Source organism: Myotis brandtii, unplaced genomic scaffold (genome assembly GCF_000412655.1).
Source record: "Myotis brandtii unplaced genomic scaffold, ASM41265v1 scaffold266, whole genome shotgun sequence".
In the NCBI taxonomy this organism is placed as follows: Eukaryota; Metazoa; Chordata; class Mammalia; order Chiroptera; family Vespertilionidae; genus Myotis; species Myotis brandtii.
In genome coordinates this window covers 10216469-10232132 of record NW_005360124.1, presented here as the reverse complement: position 1 = coordinate 10232132, position 15664 = coordinate 10216469, and the positions used below count along the sequence as shown (strand labels likewise).

The following is a 15664-nucleotide window of genomic DNA, read 5'->3' as shown; positions in this document are numbered from 1 at the left end:
GAGAGAGAGAGAGAGAGAGAGAAACATCAGTGATGAGAAAGAATCATTGATAGGCTGCCTCATGCATGCCCCACACTGGGGATCGAGCCTGCAACCCAGGCATGTGCCCTGACCCGGAATCATAGTGACCTCCAGGTTCATAGATAAACGCGCAACCACTGAGCCAAGCCAGCTGGGCCATAGTGCTGCAGTTCAGTTCTCAATTCTGATGATGCCTTTACTGATCCTTTTGTTGTTGTTGTTAATCCTTATCCGAGGATATTTTTCCATGGATTTTTGGAGAGAGTGGAAGGGAGAGGGAAAGACACACAGAGAGAAGCATCAATGGGAGAGAGACACATAAATTGGTTGCCTCACGCATGTGGCCCAACCAGAGCCTGGGATCGACGCTGCAACCAAGGTACCTACCCTTGACTGGAATCAAACCTAGGACTCTTCAGTGTTCAGGCTGATGCTCTATCCACTGAGCCAAACCAGCTAGGCTGCCTTTGCTGACCCTTTGCATCAAGAACAAACCAATTATGATCACAATAACTATTAAAAATGACTATTCATGGCCCCTGACTCAACTGCCAGACAACGGAGTGGATTGAGTAAAGAGGGCATTTAAGGAGAATGTGCAGATGATCATGCACTGACTGAGACCGTCTCTGTTAGAAAGTCAGTCAGAGGAGGGAAGGGACTATGTCTGCAATACTCCCCACTACATCGCTCGGAAGCCATAGCTCTTTTTTAGTTCTTTACTTGCAGCCACCAGGATGTCTCCTCTAACGGATTTTTAGGTTTCATTTAATGGTTGTTTATGACTAGCCTTCTTGTACCTGAAAAGATGATCTATGTTCCAGCCCTGTTTTTTCTCTCTCCTGTTATCAGAGGAAATGGATTTGTTGTTCTTCTCTTTGGCTTGGGACATTTCATGCTGCTGCATTTATTTAATATATGATCCTTCCTAAAGATTTTCTTACATTTTTGTTCATTTAGGTTTTTTTCCTATTTCATTTAATTAACTATATTTAATCAAGTCTAGTGGGTTGATTATCATAAATCAGCATAATATTTAGCGTGAATTTTTGCTTTAGCATGTTGTAGAATAGACTGTGTAGCAGCCTTTGCTCTGTGTCCTTAGCTGTTTCTGTATTATACACACTGACCAGACTCTGTTCCAAGGCTTATCTTATCACATTACAATGCCTTCCTAGGGAATTCTCCTTTGATTGAAGAAGCTTGGAGGAGGTGGCATTAATTGCAAATAAAAGACCATGGCTTATTGTTGAATATAGAATATCTTCTTAGCCGTGTCTGCCTTCACTGTTGCGAACTCTCAGTGGTGACTTTAAGATCTTTGTGCAGATGCAGTTACAGCCAGTGACAGAAGGCACATGTCCACCCTGGACAAAAGAACACTTATTTTCACACTGCATGACTGACGTGGAGTGATAACATTTTTGCATATTCTAAAAATTTTTATGCAGATGCTTTTTAAAGGCAAAAACTGCTTTTACAATAATCTTCTTTGTGAATGGAATTTAGGCTCTTGGCATGTGCTGCCTTTTCAATATGCCTGTTAAGTTCTGAATAGTAAGCTTTGACAGTCCTGTGAGCAGAAACAAAACCGGAGGTTATTTCCTAGGCTCACAGCAACATTGTCATCTTTGATTTTTTTTAACTTATGCTCATCCACCTTAAATAAAAATATAAAATTAATATTTTATAAACAAGTTACTAGATCAAGATTCTAAGGAAATAGTCTGCTGTAATGTTTACCATGCCAAGTCACAGAGCTTTGCTTGTCTCTGGTTGACTAAACCTGCAATGAATGAGCAACAGTTAACAAGGAAAAAAATCTGCCAGTTAATATATGTTCCAACATTACTTTATATTAAAAATTTTATAAAATCTTTATATGCCTTTATACAAATGGAGAAAAGCTGAAAACAAGATACTGTTTCAGTATGAGATGAGAGATAAATAGAAGAAATATTCTTTGTCTTAGGAAGAACTGTAATATCACTTATCTGCCCATTGTCAAGGTAAATCATATATTAGAAAATGTAGGCTGTATCCATATAATACTAACAGAAACTATTGAAATAGGAAATACCAGCCTTTAGGCATTTTTTTGAAAGGCTCCTTGACATTGGTTAGCTAGATAGAATGAAATATTCTCTGTTTTAATAAGCTAATTTGGTTATAATAACCAAATTGTGCATGTGGATATAGCTTTAGTAAAAATTCAATTTTCATAGAATAAAATAATTGAACGAACCCCAAGTGTAATTATTGCAATACAGAATTTATTTTGGTTGAAGCTATTTTAAATTGATCTGACAGGCTTATAATTGATGTTTTGCAAATGCTTGAAGGCAATGTAGCAGAAAAGTCTTTGTACAACACTGTCTAAGGAGCTGTAGCTGTGGATTTTTAATAAACAGTGCTCATTTGGACAATTTTACTGAAAGTGTTTTTATTAACTTTATTATGAAAATAATAACAGTAAAATACAGTGACTGACAATTGTACCATCAATTAAAGACTCACTATGTTTTTTCTTTCTTCAACAGTACAAATCCAAGTGGAGGAAAATGAAGATGATACCGAGGAAAGTTCAAGTAAGTGGGATTGGACGCACTCGAGATAAGTTTCCTGTGGAAAAGCAGCGAGTTCAGGGCATTCATCCTCTTATCTTTTGGGATTATGCTACCACATGTAAGCACAGGAACATGTGTGGCTGACTTTTTTGATGATCTCACAAAAGAGGTCAAGTCCAGCAAGTAGAATCTCCACTCCATATTCCACTCAGTTGGCACACACACACATTCCACCCAGTTTATAAGTTACTCATGATCAAGTAAGTTGGTAGTCTAGAAAACTTGCTTTTTTTATTTCTCTACTATTTTCCCTGTTCAAGTCTTTGTCCTGAAAGCTTTTCTCTAAGGCTGACCCTATTACAATGAAACAGATTGGCCATGTTGATTGAACTGAGCAGGTGGTTCAATTAAAATGAATCAGCAAGTTCTTTTGTAATTTGTCCAAATTGCTCTGTTGTTTTCACTTTGTGTAGGTTCAGGGCAAGAGCCAAGATTGAAACCCCTTTCCAGACATGCAGCTCTCTCGTGGCTAGAACATGAGAAAAATCATTATGTGAGCAAAAGCTTCAAATGTACCAAAACTGAAAGGAAAAGCTGCATCTCGAGAATAGTTCAATTAGATGATACATCAACACTATGAATTTAATAACCTGAGCTCAAGATGGCCACCAGCGAATGTTCACAATGCCATTTTGTTTTTATTAATTTGGTACATTCGTATGAAAACAGCCCGGAATCTCACGCAGATCCTGGATACCATGGCTTGAATACTGTAGGGGTGGGGAAATACTTTTCCCTCTACCCTTCTAAATTTTTACTAGTAGCTGAGACCCCTGTAATATAAGACAGTTTAACAAGAGAAAATAAACACAAACAAGTTTCTTAACACTTATAGCATATATAAGTGATAAGGAAAAACTAAGTAAACTATCTGAAGTGGCTTAGAATTATACTTAAATACCATCTTAGTAGGAAAAAGGAAGGGGGATATCGGCCTTTTAAGAGAGAATAAATGATTTTTAGGAAAGATGAATGGGCCCTTTGAAGAATACATGGGAAGTATGATAGTTTGCAACAAAGTTTGCCGAGATATGGTGTCTATTTCTAGTCTTCTGTCCTTGGATGTGTCAACCTTCCCTGGGGATGAAACTGCTGGGGAGAGGATTTATGATAATTGAATTCCTGTTGGAGGCTGTGTCCTTAGGCAGATAAGGGAGTTCAGAGAAAGGCTCTTCCTTGAATTTGCTGTTTTAAAAGTGTCTACAGCTCAAAGTAATCACCGTAACAAGGTGGCATATTTTGGGGTAGTATATCTTGAAATCCAACAGCCATATTTTGAAGTGGCATATTCTGCTACCCTTTAATACTGAATTGAGACCATTCCAAAAGGTAACATTATATGCAAATGTGCATTTAGTAGGCAACTGCAAACATTAATATTTTTAGAATTTGAATATTTGGAAATTAGTTAAAGTACTAAAGACTGCCTTTTGTTCTTAAGTGGTAAAAGATAAATCTAATGATACACTTTTCATCCATGGTAAAACAGTGCGAGTTTAATCGTTTACCTTTAATACAAAATATACTAAAATGTAGAGTATTAAGCGGCTGCTTGAATTCTTGAGTTATTTGTGGGTGAAATTGTTCCTCACTCCCTGTCAAGCTTTGTCCTTTCTATAATCAGTGACTGATGTGCCTAATAAAGGCTTGGCACATTTTCAGAATGGCAGAACACGCAGATAACACATGGCATTTGCCACAATATTTAACCAGTGGAAAGTCACTTTTGGTTTTGATAACAGAGTAGTTTTCAAAACCTAGTTTCCGTGCTAACCAAACTTTAGTAACATAGGCAATGATTTGAAATATCAGTAAAAAAGTTTGGATAACAAATGTTAAAAGATCAAATGCATATGCAAAAATGAACATATTTAACTATTCAATGAGGAATGTGATGAGGCATGACAATCAGTTCAAAGGCAAATCCAAAGAACAGACACAATTTTAGATCAGGAATATTGAAATGATGTGCAAATGAAGACCTGACTGTTTTGTGGGTTGTTTTTTATTTATTTCTTTTTTTGGTGGAGGATGATTGTTTCTCAACTAAACAGTTTTTTGTGTGTCTGCATACAATAATTATTTTGCATTACTATCCAGTTACCTGTAATTTACTGAATTACAAAGCAGCTCCCCAAAATCAGAATCAGATAACACAGAAGGCTATGTTGCAGACAATTTATAATTTTCCATTGAAGTATAAATTTTTTCTTACCATAGCTTTTAAGTAAAGGGATAGTAATAAGTATGAGTAATATTTGATTTTTATAGTAGTTGATTCTAAATATCAGAAGAAGTTAATAATATCAAAATTTCACAAAGATGAAAGTGAAGTAGGATTATATGTTATAAACTGTGAAGGAAGGAACTGAATTCTCTTTCTACTCTTTACCTGGAAGCTTCCTAAGAAATTATAGACAAATGAGGCATTGTTAATTGATTTAAAAAAAATAACATCATTTCTTCCAGGTTTACATTGAATTTGTATTTATAAGTTATTCCTCTTCATTCAGATTGAATGATCAAGCAAATTTATTTACTATCAATTTCATTTGAGAAAGGGATATCTAGGGAAAAGAAGAAAGAAATATTTGGAATCAAGAATGAGGATAATTTAAATTAGGAGAAGTCTCAAGGGCTAAGTTAATGTCTTGAAAATTATTCTAGTTTATAGCCTTTCCTTGTCATTGCTATGCTTTGTTCTAAGATAGAAGTAGTAGTAAACACATAGTGTTTAATCAGTCAACCCTATGTGTTGGATTGGTAACCTCTAAACTTGGTTTAAAGGTCATAATGTGATATTAAATTCCAAGTCATCTTGTTACCCAAGTAAATGAAGACTGGAATTCTAAAGATTATTATTAAAATTTGTAGCTCCACATTCACATATTTGAGTAGATGAACCACAAAAGAAATGATAATTTAGGTAAATGTTATGTGTATGGCAGGCTATGAAATATATATAGCATAGTAAATACATCCTATCGTGATATGGAGAATTGCTGGATTGTGGTGTCAGATGTGTGACAGTATAATTAAAAAATAAGAATACATTTGGTAGCAGGAAAGAACACTTTCTGCTATTGCTCACTGAAGCATTAACTGGTATGTTTAGGTGAAGAGGAAGAGGAGGATGAAGATAAATTACCTCGAAGAGAGAGCATGAGACCTAAGAGGAAACGGACCAGAGATGTTATTAAAGAGGAAGACTTACCACCTGAACCAGAGGATGAAGAAACAAGGAAGGCCAGAGAAAAAGAGAGGAAGAAGAAGTTGAGGAGGGGAGCGTAAGTTAGTTCTGATCTTTAACTGAAATTGTTATTCATTCAAGAGCACCTGATGCTGAAAGAAGACCATTCCCTTTAGGCACTCTTTGGCTTTAAAATTGGTAATTAAAACTACTTTTAGAAAGACAGGCTTAATCTGATACTGCCATTTTACTCCATTTAGTTAAATGTATTTTAATATTAAAATAGAATTTATAAATCAGTGTATATTAAAAAATGGCCTAAGAGGAATTCCCATATGAGAGATCTAAACTGTCATAGTTATTAACATATAATTAATTTAAATGTTTTAAATAGATCCCATTGATTATATTCATTATTATTGAAGTAGAAAAGTCCTAAACAATGAGCCCCAATCATTTTATTTTATGGAGCAGGAACTGGAAAACTATGGCTAATTCTAGCCCAAGAGCTAACAATGGTTCTTATCATTTTAAAGGGTTATTAATAATAATAGAAAAAGACAAATATGGAACAGAGCTGCATATAGCACTCCAAACCTAAAATATTAACTATCTGTCCCTTTACAGAAAAAAAAGTGTACGGCCCCCTGTTACAGAGGATTGGGGTGGTCATTTCCTTTTAATACACTGTTTATTTTTTAGTTCCACCAGGCCAACATTTTACTGAGTGCTGACTTTGTGTAGAATAACATATTAAATGATGTTTAGGGAAAATCCAAGAAAACAATTTTCTGGTCTTTGCTTTCCAGAAATTTGTAGATAGCACACAGGTTGGAAAACTGTGTGTGTAAACAAATCTAATCATAGAAATCCTAGATCCCTTGGAAAGGGTTTAAGAGAATAGCCAACCCACTCTTGCCAATCCCAGGTGGTAGGACCATGGAATCACTACCAGGTGAGGCGATCTCCTCCCAAACACTCCTAGGACTAAATGATGAGGAACTTTCTAAGATGGACTCTCAAGATGACACACTCTAGTGTTCAGTGATTAGCTATTATTTTCCTCCTATAAGTAATCACAATGAAAAACAACTGCATGAAAATTTTGTCAGGTAGAGAAGCTTAGTATTAATAGAGTGTGGTTCCTTTTAAAATAAAGGAGTAACCTTTCTTTATTATATTTTTATTAATATATGTTTTTAAATTTCCCTCTTTTTTTCTCCTCCTCTTCTTCCTTCTCTTTCTTTTCTTTCTCCTTCTTCCCAAATTCTTTCTCTTTCTTCTTTCTTTCATAACCCAGATACCACCTACTTTAAAATTTGACTCTGGCATTAAAAATATGTATTTTTATTGATTTTTAGAGAGAGAAGAAGGGAGAGGGAAACAGAAAGAGAAACATCAATATGAGAGCGGAACATCGATTGGCTGCCTCCTGCACACCCCCTACCAGGGATCAAGCCCACAACTGAGGCATGTGCCCTGACTGAGAATTGAACCAGCAACCTCGTGCTTCACGGGGCAATGCCCAACCAACAGCCCTACCATCCAGGATTGGCTGGCATTTTTTGTGTTTTCTTTTAAAATATGCTTTGTTCCTTTTAAAAATAAAAGACAACATACTTTACGTTCTGTGTCTTAATACTTATTTTTTTAGTAATATTTATATCTGACAGTAGTATTTCACTGAGAAAACATCACCAATACATATGCATGACACAGGTTGTATTCTAGAATTTGCCTTTGCTCTCCACTGATAAGAGGTCCTTTTAAAAAAGTGAGTTGGGTGGGAATTTCTCTGCTTTCTCAGTTTGCTTAAGGCACTCATATCAACTGCTCAACCTCTAGGGATAGGACCATAAGAATCAGCCAGTTCTTGGTCCCTGTTGCTTGAGGGAATCTTGTTCCTTTGACAATGTCCATCCTTAGCTGGTTCTCAGAAACCCACCCCTGCCTCCCTACCTCCCCACTCCTCCAAGGAGCCAAACTTGGCTAAAATGAACTTTGTCTTCATAGGTTTTTCCAGTTATAATACTGTTGTCAAAATTTGTGCAACTATTTTGAATAGTATCATACATTATTTGGGGTGATCGATAGTTGATATCTGTTTAAAGGTCCATTTTCTATTGTTCATTTTGAAGACAAGTATCATTTAAAAAAGAAAATGTGTTAGCAAATATATTTTGAGAAAGATTAGTAGGCAAATCAGAGCACATTTATTTAGGTTAATTAATTCATCGTCTTTTAAAATTTAAATGTTCAAGTGAAACACCTTAGGGAATTTCCCTTGTTGCTGACCAAACATTTGAAACCAACTAAAACCAAGGTTATAATGCTATCTTTGGAGATGGTTAAAAAACACTGCCCTGTTAGACATTTTGGAATATTTCTAATAAGATTACAGGTTATTCCTGACCCAGTTTTAAGTGAATAAGTAATATGTTCATAGCAGTGAGAAATTCAGCATATTATGCCTCCTTTTTCCTAACATCTGTTGTTTAAAGAAATCAAACTTAAGATAGAAAGCCATGCTTGCATAAATTAGCCCTAAATTTTAGAAGATGAAGCATGTTTGTGCTATATTCTTTTAATATGATTAGCACTTTTTTTGAGTGGTTCCTAGAAAAGCAGTTTCCCTGTAATACTGGTGAATAATATTTTAATAATATGTGAAGGTAGCTCATCCAACAGCCCTACCTTATAGCACAGCATGATTCACCTGCAGCCAGCAACCATTAACAACAAAAACTTAAAAAATGTACCAGTCTGGGATCAATTAATGTAGGAATAAATGTCTTTACATACCATACTGGAAGACATTGTTATATTTCAGTAAACTTCAAGCACATGAGTTAATAATGATAACACATCATCCAAAAAAATTCTATATATAAACACATTCAATAAATATTTATCCAGCTCCACTTCTGTGGAAGATAATTTGCTCATGTCTTTGGAATACATGGATATGAACATGCAATTGCCTGCATTCTCCAGAAGTTTATAATATATATAAGGGAGAGGCCACGTAGACACAAAGTATTATGGAACAAGATAGTATAAATGTGCCACAGAAGAAGTACAAAGAGGTTAGGAGTGTTAGAGAAGAGAAAACTATTCTCATAGGGATAATCAGAAAAGGGGTTATTGAAAATATTTATTATGATTTTTGAAGGAATCATAGAATTTGGATAGGTTACACATATTAAATATGTACTGGGTTTAAAATATCAGTAAAGCATGTAATTAGTGTTATTAGGTTTCTATTAAGTGGTTTCTAAAAATTGGTATTAAAGAAATAAGCTTTAGTTGCATGGTAAATCTATACTAGCATATTGAATAGATCATTCTTTCATTCTTTGATGATGCTGGATTAAATCAGGTACTGTTTTGTATGATTCTTAATGGAACTCAGTAATATTAAGCTCAAAAGTACTTAAGTGTAAATATTGTGAATTATTTTGGGAGGGTGGACAAGTTAAAGACTTAAAATATCAAGCAATTGAATTATTAATCTTAAATCCTTTTTGGTTTTCTAATTGAATACATTCTTGATAGTTTCTTGACACATATATCTTTTTGATAGTTTCCATAAAGATTTCAGTAAAACAATTATCTATATAGTTTAGGTTTAGTCTATGTCTACGTGGAAATAATATTTTGAGTAATTTTTACTAAAATGTATTTTTCCTCCCGGGACAAACCAACTCACATATTATTCTAATTTGGCAAATTAAAAGGCAAACTGGCTGTAGATGTACTAAAAATATCCTCAGGTATTGATGTCACCATAAGATTTCTGTATAGTAAACATCAAGTAATTACAACAGAAATAACCTAATGGCAATCAGAGTTGCATTTTAGTCGAGTGTCCTTTTATAGTTCTCTTGAGTCAGGATAACTATTCTAAGCAAAAATATCTGAATTGGCCAAAAACTTAACTATCAACAGGAAGTGCTATTTGGGAAGGTTAATATGAAATTTTGTTTTAGCAATCATGATATGATTAAATATGGGTTGGTGAGAAAGAGAGGAGATTGCAAAGTCACTTTATAGGGTGACTTATAAAACTATGGGTATGTCCTTGTGGTTCTCAGCTGGAAGTTTCAAAACAGCTTTTGCCATATTCCTACTGTGTTTAGTCATAAAACTTAGTGAGCAGCAAAATATGTTTTTGACTAACTCTGAGTGAGATCCCAATGTCTTTGTGAGGGTCTAGTTAGTAGAAAAAAATGTCAACAGTTAATTGAACCGAGAGCACTTAACAGAGGGACTGCCTAATAAATAATAAACAATTGTTAACTAGGTTACTGGAAAAGTGAAAAGAGAGCACTAACATATCATGGTGATAGCAACTTTAGGAAATAGCTACCACCCAAGGGCAAGGCTAGAGGATTAATGAAAAGAGATTGAAATTAAAACTGAGAAGCATGGAGAAGGGACCTACAGAGCTATCAACCACTGCAGAGGGGACATGCTCAATCAAGTGATAAAGCTCATCCTGCTAGTGTTGGAAACACTGGCCAACTAGAGGTCCCACGCAGCTGTGGGAGCCCTGAAGCTCCTAGAGGGGAGAAGCATTGATAAGGAGGAAGCATCACCCCAGAAGAGCAAACAAAACTAAAGGAAAGACCAAGTTCCTTCTTAGTATCAACCTATTGGCAACCTAGTACTGAGCCAGCTGACAAAGCAGAAATGTGCCCTAGAATCCCAGACCCAGGATTGCAATATTAAGTACAAAAAGGTGAGTTTGAAGAAACAATATTACCAAAAAAATTGATCTTTACAATATGGCATTACATTCCTCCATTTAAAATTATGTTGCTCATGTTTTCATTTCATTTTCTTCGAGTTCTGGACCCTATAATATTTTAGCAATACAAGGAACACAGAAGAGAAAAGAAATAGCTCATTTGCTCAGTAAGAAACTAAATTCCCTTGAAGGCTTCTTCAAAGGCCTTACTTCCACAAAATATAATTCAAATTGAATTTTATCAATTGAAGTTTTGAGCTTAATTACAAGGTTAAGTGAGCTTTGAGAAACGAATTTTTTATTTTTTCCCATTTCAATTTTTCTCTCTTTCTCTGGAGTCAAAGCTAACTTAAAAAATTTAAGGGCACTTCAAAGACATCTTCATCTCTTATTTACTATCCTTACTGAAAAATAAAGTTTAAAAATGAAATGTGGAATTGGTAGGGGCAATGTATAAGGAACAAAGACGAGAGAAAATAATCTGAATGATAGATCTGTAACTATTCTGAAAGTTTGAGTCTGTGGACTATTTATATCAGAACAGCTTAGTTTCAGGCCATCAGAATGTAAATGCTATTCTTTAAAATTATGGGAATTCCAGAAATCCTGAATCTGTGTTCAGGGGCAAGCCCCAATGCTTATGGATATCAGCAGCCACTATGTACAGCCAAGTTGATAAATGACTGAGTTTCTGATCTCATTTTTCTTTAAGTTTGGAAGTCAAGTAAGACATACATTTATTAAGTTTTTTTTTCCTTTTAAAGGGACGAAGATGATGAAATTGATGAAGAGGAATTGGAAAGATTGAAGGCAGAGTTAGATGAGCAAAGACAAATGATTGCTAATGTCAAATGCAAGCCTTGGAAAATGGAGAAGAAAATTGAAGTTCTCAAGTAGGATGCCACTTTTCATAATTAGAAATGCTTTATTTGATATTGGTTTCCTAAATCCTTTGTGTATTACCTATATTTAACATATAATGCTATATATTATATGTCACATAAATAATACTTATACATATAATACTCATTGTATGTAATGATCATGGTCATACATACATGTATAATATGTCATATATATGTCATCACTAGAGAGGCTGGGCTAATAACTACAAACTTAAAACTATAAGCAAATTTATTGTTTGGAGTCTTATCATCCCTGTGGTCACCTTTGATCATTTATTCCTTGAACTAAGAGTTTTCTTAGTTTAATACATTCATTACTACCCCTCTGAAAAAGATACATTTGAATTTTACAAGTTTGTGTAGATTGCACACTCTTATTTCTCTACAGAGTACCAGCCTCATGTGATATTTTAGGTGATAGCTTTTTTTAAAATACAGGGAGGATACTAAGCCAACAGGATAGGAAATAAGATTCTACTTAAAGGCTATGTTAATGACTAGTCCCTGGTTACATGACAGTGACCCGATTTTACTCTTATATTGAGTACTGATGAAGGGCAAATGTACTCAGAGGTACACAGATTTATAATCTCCTGATATTAAAAGTCAAATGCTTATCCTTTTCTGGAGGATGGAAGTGGATCCCCCCTGAGGACCACACTATGCTCTCTTGCCATGGTGGTTGGGGGAGGCGGGGTGTAAAAAAGGGAATGTGTCTGTGATAACAGTCATGTTTGCGTAAAAGTTCCTGCTACAGTTGCATTTTTCACACAACCATTTTAAAAAATAGTGGTGCATTTCCAAAGCTATTCCTCCATAAGCCTATTAAACTTACAATGTTAAATGTTTTACATATACATATATATATATGGTGAAAGTGATAATATTATTGGCCCTGGTGATGAAAAGAGAATGAAGTCGCTACCAGGATAACTCACTTCTAGTCTTGGCTCTGAAAAAGCTTGTGTGTTATTTAAGGAAATTGCTTAACCTTCTAGGGCTTCACCTCATATTCAAAATAAGATCGTCTACATCTACCCTGTGAGGAGGGAACCTAGTCATCATTTATAATGGTATTGTTTTGTGTTGTGAAGGTTTTCCAAGTTTCAAATAATGGTTTTCCCAGCACACTTTGCATCACACGATTGTTGCTGGGAACTCCTGCATGTGCACATGTACACACCAGCCACGAGAGAAGGCAAAGGCAAAAGGCATTCCTAGTTCCACGGAGCTACAAATGCGTGTGCATGTGCGCTTGTGTGTGTTAAAAGTTTTCATTCACTGAAGTGGCAATGATGCTAAATGATAGGTTTAAAAATATCTTTACTTGGCAAAATAGAAGATTGGCAGCCTTATGTTGACTCTCAAAATATATTTTGAAATATTATTGGCCTTGAAATCCCCAAACCTGAGAACCATAGGTGACTGTAAATAGAAAGTCAAGTCACACAACTGGAAAGCGATAATATTGTGACCTTTCCCAGCCTGGTATGCAATTGTGTAAGAATGCCAAAGAGCATCTCTTCCCTCCCCACCTGTTGGAGCTCTAGAAATCCATCCCCCGCACCCCTGGCCTGTTTCTCCCGTGTGCGGCAGGGGAGCATACATGGGCTTCAGACTTAAGCTTGAATTTCAGATCTTCCACTTAATAGGTGTGCAGTTTTAAGTGAATTATGTAGTTCTTATGGTTCCTTATGAAATTACATGAATTTTGAGGATTATGGGAATCATCAAGTGAGATAATTCATGTAACACACTTAGCTTGGTGCCAGAACAGAGCATGTACTAGTAGCTGGGAAATACCCTAACCCTAACCCTCCTGTCCGCAGCTGGCACTCTAATCACTGAGCCAAACCAGCCAGGGCGGTAGAAGCCACTTTAAAAAAATATTTATTTGGATAACAAAAATGTTTATTTATTTATTTTTAAATATATATATGTATATTTTTATTAATTTCAGAGAGGAAGGGAGAAGGAGATAGAGACGGAAACATCAATGATGAGAGAGAATTATTGATTGGCTGCCTCCTGCATGTCCCACACTGGGGATCTAGCCCGCAAACCAGGCATGTGCCCTTGGCCAGAATTGAACCCTTCAGTCCACAGACCAACTCTCTATCCACTGAACCAAACTGGCTAGGGCCAAAAATGTTTATTTAGCCATGAAACTGACTGCTTTAATTTTTGACCCAGTATTTCTGGAAGCTGCCCATTGGCTGACTAGGCCTGGTGATTTATTAATGAAACACACAGTGAAGCCAAGAAAGTTACTTTTAGGATTTCATTTCCATTCAAACGGGTGCTTGAAACTGTCAGCTAGTCATTAATATAACATTCTTCCTTACTCGACCTCCCTGCGTCCTCCCATTCTTATTTTTTTTTTAATTTATCCTCTCTGAGCTTTGTTTTCTTTATATGAAAGAATAATACCTACCTTGAAGGATAGTTGCAAGTGATAAATGAAATTATGATAGTTAATGAATAATAGCTAACATTTATAAAATAATTAGTATGTACCAGGCACCATTCTCAGTGCTTTAGGTCTATTAACTGATTTAATCCTTTCTATAACTCTGAGAAGTACTACTACTGTTATCTCAACTATGGGTCAGGAAAACTCAAGGATGCCAAGGTTAAGAAACTTGTCCAAGGTTACAGCGTAAGGCTTGATACCTAGTAGGCACTTGTCAAACAGCAGATAAATTGGATGCCCATGTTACATTTTGATCTACAAAATTCAAATACACTGATTGCCATCCTGATGGGTTTAACTCAGATGTTAGATGACTAGATCTGTCCTGCCTGTAAGAGGTGGCCACACTAACCAGGTAGCAGCCACCACAGGTGAAACGCAACACCTGGGTGGAAAATAACAGCTCTACTTATTACTCATCCTGAAACCTAAAACTTTTCACTATATCAGAACATTCTAGGTTGTAGATTAAAAGCCCTCATGACTAAACCTAAATAAGTAACCACTTTATTTTGTTTTAGTAGAATAGAATAGGATTTGGATTGAAAATTAAAGAGACATGGACTCTGATCTAAGCTCTACCTCTAATTTCACCTCTATGAGCCTGGGCTTATTTATTTATAGAATGAAGGGGTTGGACTGTGGCCTAAGGTTTTCAAACAGCTGTCCTCAGAGTTCAAGTGGTTTGGTGAAATCCCTTCAACCCAAGGGAGGCGGAGGTAAGAGGGCTGCTCGGCCTCAATGCCAACTTCAAACAGAGGAGACCTACGGTTTCTCTCTTCTACACAATGTACTTCCATATAAAGCATTCATTTGAAATAAAAATGCTTCTGTGCCTAGTCACATAAAAAACAGTTTTTAAAAAAAGCAACACTTAGCTAGATTTTTAAAGAAGCTTATTTGGGGGAGGGAGCAGTTCTCACACTTCATGAGTCTACACGTTAGGGTACATTCCAAGTATACTATTGCATGGGACTGGCAGTTGCGTAGAAGCCATTTTATTTTATTTTTTTAATCCTCACCCCCAGGACACCTTGTCTATTGCTTTTCAGAGTGAAAGGGAAGAAGAAGGAGGGTGGGGAGGAAAGAAAGAGAAAAACATAGACCTGAGAGAGACACATTGATCGGTTGCCTCCCTCAAGCGCCTAACCCTAACCTTAACCCTACCAAAAATTCTCCTCCTTTATTTATGTCATGATTTACTTAATCTTTCTTATCTATACTGCACCATTTTACCATAGTTACCTGGAGATGTCCTATTCTTCACCTTAATTTGGCAGCCTTTTCAGGTGGCCCACAGGCCTCATCTCTTTTGAAGAGTTGTTAAGGAATTTATGATGCTTTCACCAAGTTCAAAATCTCAAGCACACAGCCTCGTTAAATCAGCTTGACATTCTGCCCAGATAGTTGGTATAATGATACTGGGAAAATTGATCTAAAAATGCTAATATTGAAAGATACTTCCCAAGAATCTTGGCAATCATTTGTATTCACTACTTTCTACAAACATCTATTCCTCCAGAATTCAAATACCCTCAGATTAAAACAAACAGGGATTTTTCTACAGTATACTGTAAGATAATCTACACTAATAAAAGAGAAACATGGTAATTAGCGTATGACCGCTACCCTTCCCATTGGCTAATCAGCATATCCTTATGCAAATTAACTGTCAGCCAAGATGGCGGCCGGCAGCCA

General features: G+C 35.9%; 1 protein-coding gene across 2 annotated transcripts in view; it reads left to right on the top strand.

Moving 5' to 3' along the window:
• Window positions 1-15664, top strand: part of TMC1 (transmembrane channel-like 1) — a 147496-nt gene that overhangs the window by 49808 nt on the left and 82024 nt on the right. For both annotated transcript variants that reach the window (XM_014541280.1, XM_014541281.1), the window contains 3 exons: window positions 2562-2609; window positions 5764-5935; window positions 11353-11481. In XM_014541280.1, coding sequence (XP_014396766.1) covers window positions 2562-2609; window positions 5764-5935; window positions 11353-11481 — 349 coding nt within the window. The remainder of the gene's footprint in view (window positions 1-2561; window positions 2610-5763; window positions 5936-11352; window positions 11482-15664) is intronic.